We start from the raw sequence: 13366 nt of genomic DNA, 5'->3' as shown, positions 1-13366 counted from the left end.
AGCTGGAACTACACTACTCTGAAAGTCTGCCCTTCCCTGCTACCTCCTTTCCCACCAAGCGTGCTCGTGTGTGTGCACATGTTGTTTTTTGTGCAATAACAGCAAAGTTTTTGAATAACTATTTTTTTTTGTCCTACAAATGGAGATAGCAGGCACTACCAAGACATACACTGGCAGTTTCATCATTTGTTTACTGGAATTTAAGTCCCAAAATTTCACAATTGCTTCCCAGGAAAACTGGATGTAATGTAACATTGCAGTACTAATCACAGATACATACGGTATTAGTTCTCATTTTCAAAGTGTTGCCTCAAAACCTCCCTGATTAAAACTGTCCTCTTCTGGGCCCCTCCAATAGCCCTGGTAGCTAGCTGTCTCAGCACTCCACCCCTGAGCAAACCTTCCATCCTTAGCTTCACAAATATTATGCAATGTATGACACATGCCTATCACCATGCATATTATTAAGATCTAACCTGCCATAAAGGCACCGCCAGCATGTCTTTAATCTGCCAAAGGCACATTCCACCATCATCTGGCACCTAATCAACCTGTTGCTGAACCACTCCTTACTGCTATACAGGTTTTCTGTGTAAGATTTAATGAGACATCGCTGTAAGGGTATGGTGGATCTCCCAGGGTCACAATGGGCATTTCAACATCCCCTACTGTAATCTTCTGGTCTGGAAAGAAAGTCCCTGCTTGCAGCTTTCTATATAGGCCGATGTTCCTAAAGATGTGTGCGTCATGCACCTTCCCAAACCACCCCACACTGATGTCAGTGATACACCCATAGTCATCCACAAGCATCTGCAACACCCTTTCTATTGATGTACTCCATCGCAAAGTGGTCTGGTGCCAAAATTGGAATCTGTGCGCCATCTAGCACCCTTCCCCAGTTAGGGAAACCCATTCTGCAAAGCCATTCACTATTTCACACACATTCTCCAGAGTCACAGTCCTTCATATCAGGATGTGATTAACTGCCCTGATTAACACAAGTGTGTTAATTGTATTAACACAGCCCCAAGGGTCAATTTCCCAACTCCAAACTGATTTGTGACTGACCAGTCGCCAGCTTCCATACTATTCATGTGTTTCTCTACTGATAAGTCAGGTCTCATTCTGGTGTCCTTGAACCACAGTGCAGGGGCGAGCTCCACACACAGTTCCAGGAAGGTGGCTTTCCACATCTGAAAGTTCTGTAGCCACTGCTTGTCATCCCAGACCTGCTTGACAATACAATCCTCCCACCATTCAAAGCTTGTTTCCCGAGCCCAAAGCTGACAGTCCACCATATGTAGCTGTTCCGTGAATGTCAAAAGAAATCCAGGTTGCTCCTATCCATATCACACACCATGTCAGGTATCTGGGAGTCTTGTTCAGTTAGGAACTTCATGATTAACTGCAGTGCATTCATGGTACTTTAATGACAGTTATCATAGCATAGGAAAGCAGTGTGGGATCCATCCCTTCACACAAAGATGCCAGAGTGCACAGCAAACAAGGGCCTTGAAAAAAATGCTGTGAAAGAAAGCCAGAAGCCCATGGAATGCTGGGATGGAAAACAATGAATCATGGAACATTCATCCTGGTCCCAAGATATGCAGCGATCCGCTCCGCCTTCCCACAAGAACTAGCGGCAGAAGGTGTTGAGCTGCACTTTGGAATAGGTACCCACAGAGCCTTGCTCACACTGCTGATGATAGGGCCCCAACTGTGGGCGTGCTCTGCTGACAGAGGAGTATTAACACAGCCCCAAGGGTCAATTTCCCAACTCCAAACTGATTTGTGACTGACCAGTCGCCAGCTTCCATACTATTCATGTGTTTCTCTACTGATAAGTCAGGTCTCATTCTGGTGTCCTTGAACCACAGTGCAGGGGCGAGCTCCACACACAGTTCCAGGAAGGTGGCTTTCCACATCTGAAAGTTCTGTAGCCACTGCTTGTCATCCCAGACCTGCTTGACAATACAATCCTCCCACCATTCAAAGCTTGTTTCCCGAGCCCAAAGCTGACAGTCCACCATATGTAGCTGTTCCGTGAATGTCAAAAGAAATCCAGGTTGCTCCTATCCATATCACACACCATGTCAGGTATCTGGGAGTCTTGTTCAGTTAGGAACTTCATGATTAACTGCAGTGCATTCATGGTACTTTAATGACAGTTATCATAGCATAGGAAAGCAGTGTGGGATCCATCCCTTCACACAAAGATGCCAGAGTGCACAGCAAACAAGGGCCTTGAAAAAAATGCTGTGAAAGAAAGCCAGAAGCCCATGGAATGCTGGGATGGAAAACAATGAATCATGGAACATTCATCCTGGTCCCAAGATATGCAGCGATCCGCTCCGCCTTCCCACAAGAACTAGCGGCAGAAGGTGTTGAGCTGCACTTTGGAATAGGTACCCACAGAGCCTTGCTCACACTGCTGATGATAGGGCCCCAACTGTGGGCGTGCTCTGCTGACAGAGGAAGCAGGTATCAACATGCAATATTGATTTGAATTATAGCACTTTGGGAGTGTCTATATAACTTTTGTCAACAAAACTCTGTAGTGTAGACAAGGCCTAAATTAATGTTTGGTATCAGTCTTTATTGCAGAGAATATGAAGGAGATTCCCAAATGAAGCCATTTGATTTAAGTGCCAAATCTGAGGAACTGTTCCAGATTTGTGTGTCAGTAGGGGAGGTTTTAGACCAAGTTGATAAACTAAACAGTAATAAATCAATAGGACCAGATGGTATACACCCAAGAATTCTGAAGGAACTTAAATACAAAATTTTAGAACTCTTCCTGTGATATATAACCTATCACTTAAATCAGCCTCTATTAGATGACTGGAGGATAGCTAATGCAATGCTCAATTTAACAAAAAACTCCAGAGGTGATCCTGGCAATTACAGGTCAGTAAGCCTAACTTCAGTACCAAACAAATTGGTTGAAACTAAAGTAAAGAACAGAATTATGAGATAAATAGATTAACATGATTTGGGGGGGGGGAGAGTTAACACTGCTTTTGTAAAGGTTAAATCATACCTCACCAATCTATTAGAGTTCCTTGAAGGAGTAAACAAGCATATGGAAAAAGGTGATCCAGTTGATATAGTGTACTTGGACTTTCAGAAAGCCTTTGACAAGATCCCTCACCAAAGGTTATTATCCCATGACTGCTTATCTTGCCTAAGAGGGAAGGTCCTCTCATGGAGCAGTAACTAGTTAGAAAATAGGAAATAAAGGGTAGGAATAAATGGTAAGTTTTCCAAATGGAGAGCAGTAAGCAGTGGGGTCCCACAAGGACCTGAACTGGAACCAGTGCTCTTCAACATGTTCATAAATGATTTGGAAAAGGGGTGAACAGTGACAATTTTCAGATGATACAAAGCTACTAAAGATAAGTCCAAAACAGACCATGAAGAGTTACAAAGGGATCTCACAAAAGTGGGTGACTGAGCCACAAAAAGGCAGATTTAATTCAATGTTGATAAATGCAGACTAATGCGTATTGGGAACCAATCCCAACTATACATACAAAATGGAGTTTAAATTAGCTGTTGCCACTCAAGAAAGACCCCTTCATATAACACAAGAACCAAGGATCATGCCATTAAATTAATAGGCAATAGGTATAAAACCAATATAAGAAAGTATTTCCTCACACAATGCACAGTCAACCTGTGGAACTCATTGCCAGGGCATGTTTTGAATACCAAAAATATAACTGGGGTCAAGAAAGAATTAAGAAAACTTCATGGAGGATAGATTCATCAATGGCTATTAGTCAAGATGGTCAGAGACACAACCCCCTGCTTAAGTCTCTGACTTCCAGAAGCCAAGACTGGATGACAGGGAATAAATCACTTGATAATTGCTCTGTTCTTTTCATTCTCCCTGAAGCATCTGGCATTGGCCACTGTCAGAAGACAGGATACTGGGCTAGATGGACCACTCATCTGACCTAGCATGGGCATTCTTATGCTAGTGTTGACTAATGATCAGAGTACAGAACTGGGAGTCAGGAATCTTTCAGTCCAAGCTCTCCCACTCACTTTTTACTGAATCTTACTCACATTGCTTTTCTCCTCCAATTACCTGTTAAATAGGGACAATATTATTTACCTCCTCCATGTGATGATGTGAGGTTTCACTTGTTATTGTTTGTAAAACTTTAAGAGATGCTTTAGAAGTGCAAAGAACTATAGTTCAGATCCTCTTCTGTAGTAGGACAGCTCCATTAGTGGAAAGCTGTCCTGAAGTCATCTTACCTGACTGTATGATGAAGACTCCTTGGTTGTGGCAACTCATGCACCAGCCCTTACCCCCACATTGCTGAGAAGAAAGTGAGCAAGGCTAGATCTTCTATACACACTGATCATCCCCAACTGCCATGATAACCTCTTGAGGTCATTGGCCCCTGGTGCAGGAGGCTGCTGTAACTTCTACCAGGGAACCTGATCAAAGAAGAGATGCCCCTGGACTGAGACACCACCTTAGAGCCACTTTGGCACCCTTTCAATTGTGTGGTGTCACCTGGTCACTGCTGAGGATTGGGCCCCAAATATATAATTATACAATTCTGCAAAATTAGTCACTTGATGAATGACTCTCCTCCACTCCTAAATTAATTCTAGTCTCAGACAAAACAAGAGAAAATAAATTAACTTAATTCAAATAAATATTTTAAGAAAAATCACCTCAGAATCCAATTGTAAATGAAAGAGCCTTCTTTAAAGCACAGTTCTATTCTGAAAGGCAATACGTAAAAAGGTGTGATTTTTATGTAACAGATATGTTTCTTGCACCAAACCCTCAGGACTAGCCCTTCTGTAGCTGGTGCAGCTCAGCAACTAGGGAGCAAAGGTGGCTTTAAGTAGGGTGACCAGATAACAACTGTGAAAAAATGGGATGGGGTGGGGCGTAATAGGCACCTATATAAGAAAAAGGTCCCCAAAATAGGTCTATCCCTTTAAAAATGGGACATCTTGTCACCCTAGCTTTAAGTCACCTTTACACCCTTTTGATCCTGAAGCATCCAGGCTGGTCTCTCGTAACAGCTTAGGTCAGACAAAGGGTTGCTCGAAGTTATGTTTGCTGGCAACAGCAGCCAGGGATTAGCCAGACAAAGCAACCCTATAACATCAAGCAACTCACCTGCACTGTGAGGATGCACAGGTAGCTGGTTGAGTTGGCACCTCAGCTATCAGTGCTAGAGTAGCACAAGCAGCCAGACTTGGGGCCAAGATCTGGCCTCTTCACTATATTCAAAATCATGTGTGTTTATTTTCACATCATGGCTACGGGGTGAACTGTGGCATAGACCCCTTTTAGTCCTTCTCAAGGGCACTCCTACAGTGACAGACCTGGCTTCCTGCCATGTTAATGACAAGCTCAACTCAACTTTGGTACATAATATTTTTCCCTGAGGAGCCTCTAACAGTATACTTTGCAGTGATGCAGAAAGAGCATCATCAAAAAAAAAAAGCATCATTTATTAATTCCTCAAAAGTAGAAAGCATTTAGGAAAATGGGTTAGCACAATAAAAAGCCTATACAGATGGATATGATATATACCTTTGTAAGTTACCCTCAGCTCAGCTAACCCTATATCTATCAGGGAGAAACAGACTGCCCCAGCTGCATTTTCTACCTCACTTCATACAACTTTGTGAGTGAATAGGTGACAGGCTGGCAAATGACTAGGCAGTCCCCTCTAAAATCTTTGAGGGTTTAGATGCTCTTTGATAACAAGTTTTAGGGTTGGGAACAGTAAACCATTCTAGCCTGCACAGAGCCAGACAGGTAGTTTCTTCCCCATTGATGGCCCAGACACCTTTCCTCAAAGATTCTTATATCTGCCATAGTTCCATTTCCTGTGAGGTTCTCCCTTAACAGCCTTTTTTGTTTTAAACTCCTGTCAGTCAAGCAAGTTAATATCAAACAACTTGAGTTGCACATGAGATTTGTAAAAAAAATACACACAGTAGCCTCATTCTCTACATTCAGTGAAAAAAATATTTTAATGCTTTTTATTCCTGCTAGCAATTCAAAACCTAACCTAAGCGCTGGAGTATTTTCTTTCTTGTTTACCAACTTGTTGACAATAATGAGTCTGCATGTGTGTCAATCTAGTTGTAAGTGGAAAACAGTAACTAAAGGTGTAAGTTCTCCTACAGAAGCAGCAAAGAATCCTGTGGCACCTTATAGACTAACAGACGTTTTGGAGCATGAGCTTTCGTGGGTGAATACCCACTTCCTCAGATGCATGCATCTGAGGAAGTGGGTATTCACCCACGAAAGCTCATGCTCCAAAACGTCTGTTAGTCTATAAGGTGCCACAGGATTCTTTGCTGCTTTTACAGATCCAGACTAACACGGCTACCCTCTGATACTTCTCCTACAGAGAGGTCATCATCAGTTTATGGTAAGCAAGCTTGACTTAAATCCTAGATTTAGTTTACAGGGCTAGCAATCAGGGGAAAAACATATTTAATTTGGAATTTGAGAACATTTGGTACAGAAAGCACTGAAAAACAACTATAAAATTCCAGATTTTCATCTTTAGAGATGTTTTAGGGAGGGATAGCTCAGTGGTTTGAGCATTGGCCTGCTAAACCCAGGGTTGTGAGTTCAATCCTTAAGGGGGGCTGTTTAGGGCTCTGGGATAAAATCAGTACTTGGTCCCGCTAGTGAAGGCAGGAGGCTGGACTCGATGACCTAGACTGGTCCCTTCCAGTTCTAGGAGATAGGGTACCTCCATTAATTTATTTATTTTATTTTTAGGGAGTAAAATCTCACTGAGAAATAATGTGTTTTCCACACAATTTAGTTAGGCATGTCCATTTACTAAAATGTAGTTTAACCTTGCTCCACAGGAAAGTAGTGTAAGAATCTACAACAGAAGCAGCAGCAGCATCAGGCTCTGATGTGGAAATTTTTTCTAATAGTCTAGATTGTAGAGCTTCTGGGAAACAGTTTTCGAAATCTGTAAAAAATTGAAATTGTGGGAAATCCTGTCCCAGACAGGACAAAAAAAATAAAATAAAAAATCTGAAAAAAGTTCAAAGAGATAAAATCTGAAGAAAATCTAAGTGTTTTGTTTTGATGTCAACCATTTATTACTAAAAAATAAACTATAATGAGCTTAAAATTCAAAAATTGAAAGATTTTGAACCAGAAAAGTGGATTTTTTTCTTGTTGAAAGTATCAAAGTTACATGTTTTGAAAACATCAAAGCTTTCTTTCTCAACTTTTTTTCTAAAAACATTTGTCAAAACTAACCCCCTTTCCCACAAAAAGTTTTAGTTTTGATGAATCAGCATTTTCCAATTAAAAGAGTTTTGTGGAGAAATTCCTGAGAGCCTTACTAGATTGTGGGATTTGAACAGGGTTCAGAAAAGAACTAGGTAAGTTCATGGAGGACAGGTCCATCAGTGGCTATTAGCCCGGATAGGGAGGAATACAAAACCATGCTCTGAAGCATCCCTAACCTCTGTTTGCCAAAGCTGGGAATGGGTGACAGGATGGATCACTTGATGATTACCTGTTCTGTTCATTGCCTCTGAAGCACCTGGTATTGGCCACTGTCAGAAGAGAGGATACTGGACTAGATGGATCATTGGTCTGACCCAATATGGCAGTTTTTATGTGCCCACTAGGCACAGCCTCAAGGCAGTGGCAATATGAAGGGACAGCACCACATGGGAAACATCAGGAGGTTTCCAGAATGCAGAGGGAGCATGCCTGCTACTACACGACTTAAGGGGTGCAGCCTATTTCTCCAGCTGTGCAAGCCCTGCTTTGTATGTGAGAAAGAAGTCTGCTTTTGGGCATAAATGTGTTGTCAGGGATGGAGCAATTCCTGCAGTGCCCTGACTCCCCGTGACTGACATGTATTTGATAGTTTGACGATCATTGTCTATATTTCAGTCTAACACAGATGTTATAATACAACCAGTTATGATGACCATGAAACTTCTGAGTATCTAAAGTACATAACAAAACATGGATGTTTGAGGGTGCATATTATCTACAAATGTTCTAGATTCTCTGTTTTTTCCCCCACAGTGTATTTCATGATATGGGTAAGTTGGCACAACATTAAAACCAAGATAAATATTATGATGAAAACTCATTCATTAAGTGCTATGTGAAGTGAAGCATATTTTCCAGTGTTTTCTGGAATCCTTTTCTGCACTGTTGCCCAGAATTAGAATTAATTCTCCTCTGGATTAAAGATGATTTGGTGGATTATTCTATCATTGATGACAACAAAAATATATCCTTCCCAAAGGCTTAAAATAAAAGAGGTCTGTTAACTACAGACATCATTACTGTAACAAAACATGCAGAAAAAATAGTTATAACAGAATATCATCACCTCTGAAATTAAAATAGTTTATGTAACATATTCTGTGTTAAATATTGAATGTCAATCCCAAAATATATAATCATATTTAAAAAACACAAAGGGCCTGATCCCATGAAGAGTTATACATTGAGTAACTTGTCTTAATCTAGCAGTATCATTGATATTACTACATTGCTTAGGTGAGTAATCTTACTCACTTGCTTAAGAGTTTACAGATTTGGGCCCAGAGCTTGCGCTAGACTTTACAAAACAGCATTTCCCTTTCCCCCATGAAAAAAATCTTGTTAGACCACCACAGGAATAAGTACTTTGCAAATTAATTTTAGATTAAAAAAAAAGCCAACTAGATTATATCAAATCAAAGTGAAAAAACTACTTTCGAAGATTTAAAATTGTATCATGTTGTGCACTTGATCTATATTATCATTCTTCAGGGAACGATATAGTTTAACAACAACTTGTGTTATTTGTTTCAATTGATATATTTGAATAATATAAACATGCATTATCTACCTCAGTGGTTCTCAACCAGTGGTGCGTGTACCCCTGGATGTATGCAGCAATCTTCCAGGGGGTACATCAACTCTTCTAGATATTTGGCTCATTTTACAACAGGCTACATAAAATGCACTAGCAAAGTCAGCACAAACTAAAATTGTGCGCAGACAAAAGGAGAAAGTAAGCAATTTTTCAGTAAAATTACAGGCTTTGACACTTGTATTTTTTATGTCTGATTTTGAAATTAAGTAATTTTTAAGTAAGGTGAACCTTGGGGTATGCAAGACAAATCAGGCTCTTGAAAGGGGTACAGTAGTCTGGAAAAGTTGAGAATTACTGATCTGTAAATAAAGAGCCAGATGCTGCCCCTTTACACCAGATAGTACAATTCTCCACATGTAGTCCGATCCCAATCAGTCCCACTCAGTAATACATAGTCTTATCATTGACTATCTGTTGTTAATTTTTGGGAGCATTTAAAGGCAGAAATATTTGTCCATGGTAATGTCTTCTAAATAATGCAGGTTCATCAGGTATTGAAGCCAAATCCCAAAGTCATGCTTAAAAGGTAAAACTTCCATTGAAACCAAGGGTATTTTCCTCAATAGAGAAATCAAGAAAATGTTTCCCCATTACTTTGTGCAAATGTGTATTACTATGTGTGAAAGTTTCTTATTTTAAAGTAAGTTACTCATGTAGATTTCCCCCCCCTTCAATAACTTCAGAATGTATTCACAAAGATGTCATACTTAACATAATGTATTTATTAAAAGCCTTCCAAAAACATTAACAAGACAAGGAGGGTGAGGTAATCTCTTTTATTGGACTAACTTCAGTTAGCAAGAAAGACAAGCTTTGGAGCTATATACACAGCTCTTCTTCAGGTCTCATACAAAACTTAACCTCTTAAAAACTCAAATAAGTGCCATATATGTGTCTTTGAATGCTTTTGTTTTACACTTTGCTGCTAGAAAGGCCAAGGGATTGACCAGAACAGCTAAATTTAAGCAGCAATTCTTTTAATCTGCATAAATTAATGAGAAATTGTGCTTAGTTTTAAGATTCAAGTAACCCAATAAACACCCCAAACACTAAGGTGTCATTCTTAACACAGATAATAAAATTCTTATAGTAATGTTTAAATAATTAAAACATTTATATCACTAGCAGGGAGTTTAGCCAATTTGAACCTGCCAAAATAAATGATCTCTGAAGTTGTTTTTTAGTAGATTCCCCACACACTGTGTTCAGTCCTTTGAACTGAAAGCCATTGTAGGGAGTTTCTAAGCAGACAGCAGAGGGGAATTATTTTTTTAATCAAGTGACAGTATCATGTACAAAAACCTTACAACATTAAATCTGCAAGAATTAACCTCCAATAAATAACACCTGGATAGTTGATTGTAAACTCTCTAACTGAAAAAAACGGGGGGGGGGGAGGGAGAGACTTGGAATACTGTGATGAAGAGCTATATCTATTTTGTTAGTATATACAAGGCTACTTTAAAAAAGTTACTTTATAATGGAATATAGATTTAAAGAAGCCTTTAATCATGTTTTCAAGCTACCCTCAGACTAGAGAGACAGTTGTAATACGATTTTGTTTCCCTGCAGTTATTTGTGTGACTATGTGTCTTGAGATTGTACAAATTTATTGATATAGTAATTGAGCTCAGTTATTTCATCTCACACTAACACCAAAGTAGTAATAAAACATGCCAATAGATACAAGATTAAAAGTATATAAACATCAAAATGTTTGACAGAAGATGAAAACCTAAGTTAAACGAGTTTAAAGATTTTATTTTCATTCCAGTATGAGTCGTTTCAGATTTCTCCCCACCCCTCGAAAAAAAAAGATTTACGCTGGCGAAAAGTTCTCTCCCCCATAGTAGTAGTTGTGTGTTTAAACTACAAAAATCTCATTAGGTACAGGGAGCCCCTAAACAACAGCCTAGAGCCTCCAATCGTCAATTATTTCTCTGCACCTGAACAAACTCCACATATTGATGCAGCACATCGCAAGGGAACCGCTGAGCAGGGCTTGACTCGAGCAGCAGTAATAGCCGGGGGAGGAGGGAAGGGAAAGGGGTAGGAAATTGGGTGCAAGTGGTAAGACTAATTCAAAACAGCTGGAAGGTAAGTGACGCGCAAAGGGAGAGGAGCGGGACCTGTCCAGGGTCCTGAAATCACAACTCCGATACCAAACCCATTCATTAAACCGCCGCAGACATTCATTCAACAATCCCCTGCCCAGCTGTTTGCCCAAAACAAAACCTGATTAAAAGCTTAAATCTTGTCAAAGATTTAAAAAAAAAAAAAAGAGACTTTCAAAGCCACGTCCCGAGTCTGAAGCCTGCATCTCTCCTCGCTCCCTACTCTCAGGGGGGGCTGCACCCGCTGCACGGTACCACGCGGGCAGCTGAGAGGAGCAGAAAACCCCGGAAAGCAGCAGCTTGAGCCTACAACTTCCATGCAGAGAACAGCTGGGCACGGCCGGGACCGCAGTCCGGGAATAACCCTGCAAGTTCCCGAAGAGGTGCCAAGCGCACCCCGGTGTCCTGGTAACTGGCGCGCTGCCCCAGCCGACACCCAGCACACCAGGGGCTGAGCGCCACCCCGCCGCCCGCTGCTAAGCCGCACAGCCGTAACCAGGGGAGAGGGGTGCATGCAATGCCGGACCCACATCCAGCTCTGCCCCTTTCTCCCCGGCAGCCCCCCGGCTCCGCTGCAGGGCTGGGAAGGGGCCACCACGCTCCGCCCTGCCCCCGACTCACGCGTGCCGTCGAAGCGAGTGGCGATGGTGTCGAGGAAGGTGTTCTGCGGGGCCAGCAATCCTTTCATCACCGGCATCTTTCCAGCGCGGTGCGAAATTCTCCATCAAACTTTGTCCAGGAGGGCGGCTCGCAAAGAAACTGCAAAGGGCGGGGGGAGAGCGAATGGGCGGGGGGAGCGCGAGCCGCTGAGACTTCACCGAACCCGGGAAGCGCCGCTGTCCCCGGCCACGCACAGGCTAGAGAGAGCTCGGCGCCTCCCCCTTTCCACCAGCTGCCGGCGCTCCAGCCCGCCCGCTAGCAGCCGCCGCCGCGCGCTCCATCCCCCCCCCCCACCCCGTGATTGGCTGGTGAGAAGGACCCGGGGAGGGGTTTGTATGTGTGTGCGCGTGGGAGGTTCCTTGCACGACGTGGGAAGCCGCAGCCGCGTGGGGAGGCGGGCGCGTGGCTCCAGGGTTGGTTGTTTGCCCCCAAGGCGCTTTGTTCAGCCCTTCCTCGGAGGGCGGAGTCTCTAGCTGGTGTGTGTGGCGGGCCACGTGGGCAGAAGGGGCGCAGTCCCAGGAGAAAGATGGGCTGGGGGTAAGGGAGGATGCTAAGGCAGCTGGGATTGCAAATGACTGGGGTTCATCTGACAATACTCCACCTTCTAGTGGAAAGGTAACAGCTGAGGCTCCCGCATCCAGTCAGTCACACCCCTCCACCAGTCCAAAAAAAATCTAGTGCTTAAAGAACAAGCTCACTAATAAAATCCAGCCTGTAATGAATCCCAACACAATAGAGCTGTAAAAACCTGTTTCCAAATGCTTTTTTGGCCTCAATCGTTTTAGTTCTATTGCCTAAATAGAACACAAGAATATAGATTCAATTTCAACCCCCAAAAATCCAGATTCCCCCCTCCCAAAAAACCCAGTATTGTTGCAAATACCTAAATCCTCCCACTTTCTGGCTCCCAAATCCAAACTACACCTTAAAAATGTAGACCCTGATATAACAGTATTGCAAAAACCTGGCATCAGGAGCCTGCCAATTTTTGGCCCAAAGCTACAAATTGTACCACTAAAAGAGAGAATAAGTGTTGCTGCTACTATTCCTCCTAAAAGATCTGACTCCCTCCCCCTGTACCCAGTCTAGTATCTGCTGGATCCACCTTTTTTTTCCCCTGCATCCCTTCTGATTTTACTATCTAAACTTAATAAGTATGCAGTTTCTCTTACTCCACTAAAGTAGTCTCAATCCCAATGTATTGTGATATAGCAATGTTGCAAAAATGTGTATCCAGAAATTGAATCTAACTGGGTCCACCTGGGATACTGGAACTGAGTTCTGCAGTGCTGTTGCTCAGAAGGACATCAGAGCCAGGTGCAGTGGAAATAGATAACCATGGGACTTGGGTGGCATAGGCGAAAGCTGGCAGGATCCAGATAACTGTTGTTCTATTGAACTAAGATGCACTGGGTATCAGAATCTCTCTCTCTCCCCCTCTTTGTATGTGAGAGGTGTCTACATTTCTTCTTTTTTCCTGCAGAAAAGTTGGGAAGATGGGCTAAAAATTGGCAGAATCCAGCAGGAACCGGGTTGTGGATTGTCATTTTTGCAGCACTGTTGCACTTAGATGCCTCATGGTGTGAATCACTTTGGACCAACAGGAGAAGCTAGACTTGTTCTCCATTCAGGTAGTGCAATTTGTGGGGCTGGAGCCAAAAACTGGGAAGATTTGGCAGGGTC

At 42.4% G+C, this 13366-nt stretch overlaps 1 protein-coding gene across 1 annotated transcript in view; it reads right to left on the bottom strand.

Moving 5' to 3' along the window:
* Window positions 1-11720, bottom strand: part of KCNH8 (potassium voltage-gated channel subfamily H member 8) — a 360755-nt gene extending 349035 nt beyond the window's left edge. The window contains exon 1 of the mRNA XM_030550923.1: window positions 11645-11720. Within this exon, the coding sequence (XP_030406783.1) occupies window positions 11645-11720 (76 nt within the window). The remainder of the gene's footprint in view (window positions 1-11644) is intronic.
* Window positions 11721-13366: the final 1646 nt, after the last annotated feature.

This window comes from Gopherus evgoodei, chromosome 2 (genome assembly GCF_007399415.2).
Source record: "Gopherus evgoodei ecotype Sinaloan lineage chromosome 2, rGopEvg1_v1.p, whole genome shotgun sequence".
In the NCBI taxonomy this organism is placed as follows: Eukaryota; Metazoa; Chordata; order Testudines; family Testudinidae; genus Gopherus; species Gopherus evgoodei.
The sequence above is the reverse complement of the archived record's forward strand: the minus strand, read 5'-3'. Positions and strand labels throughout refer to the sequence as shown.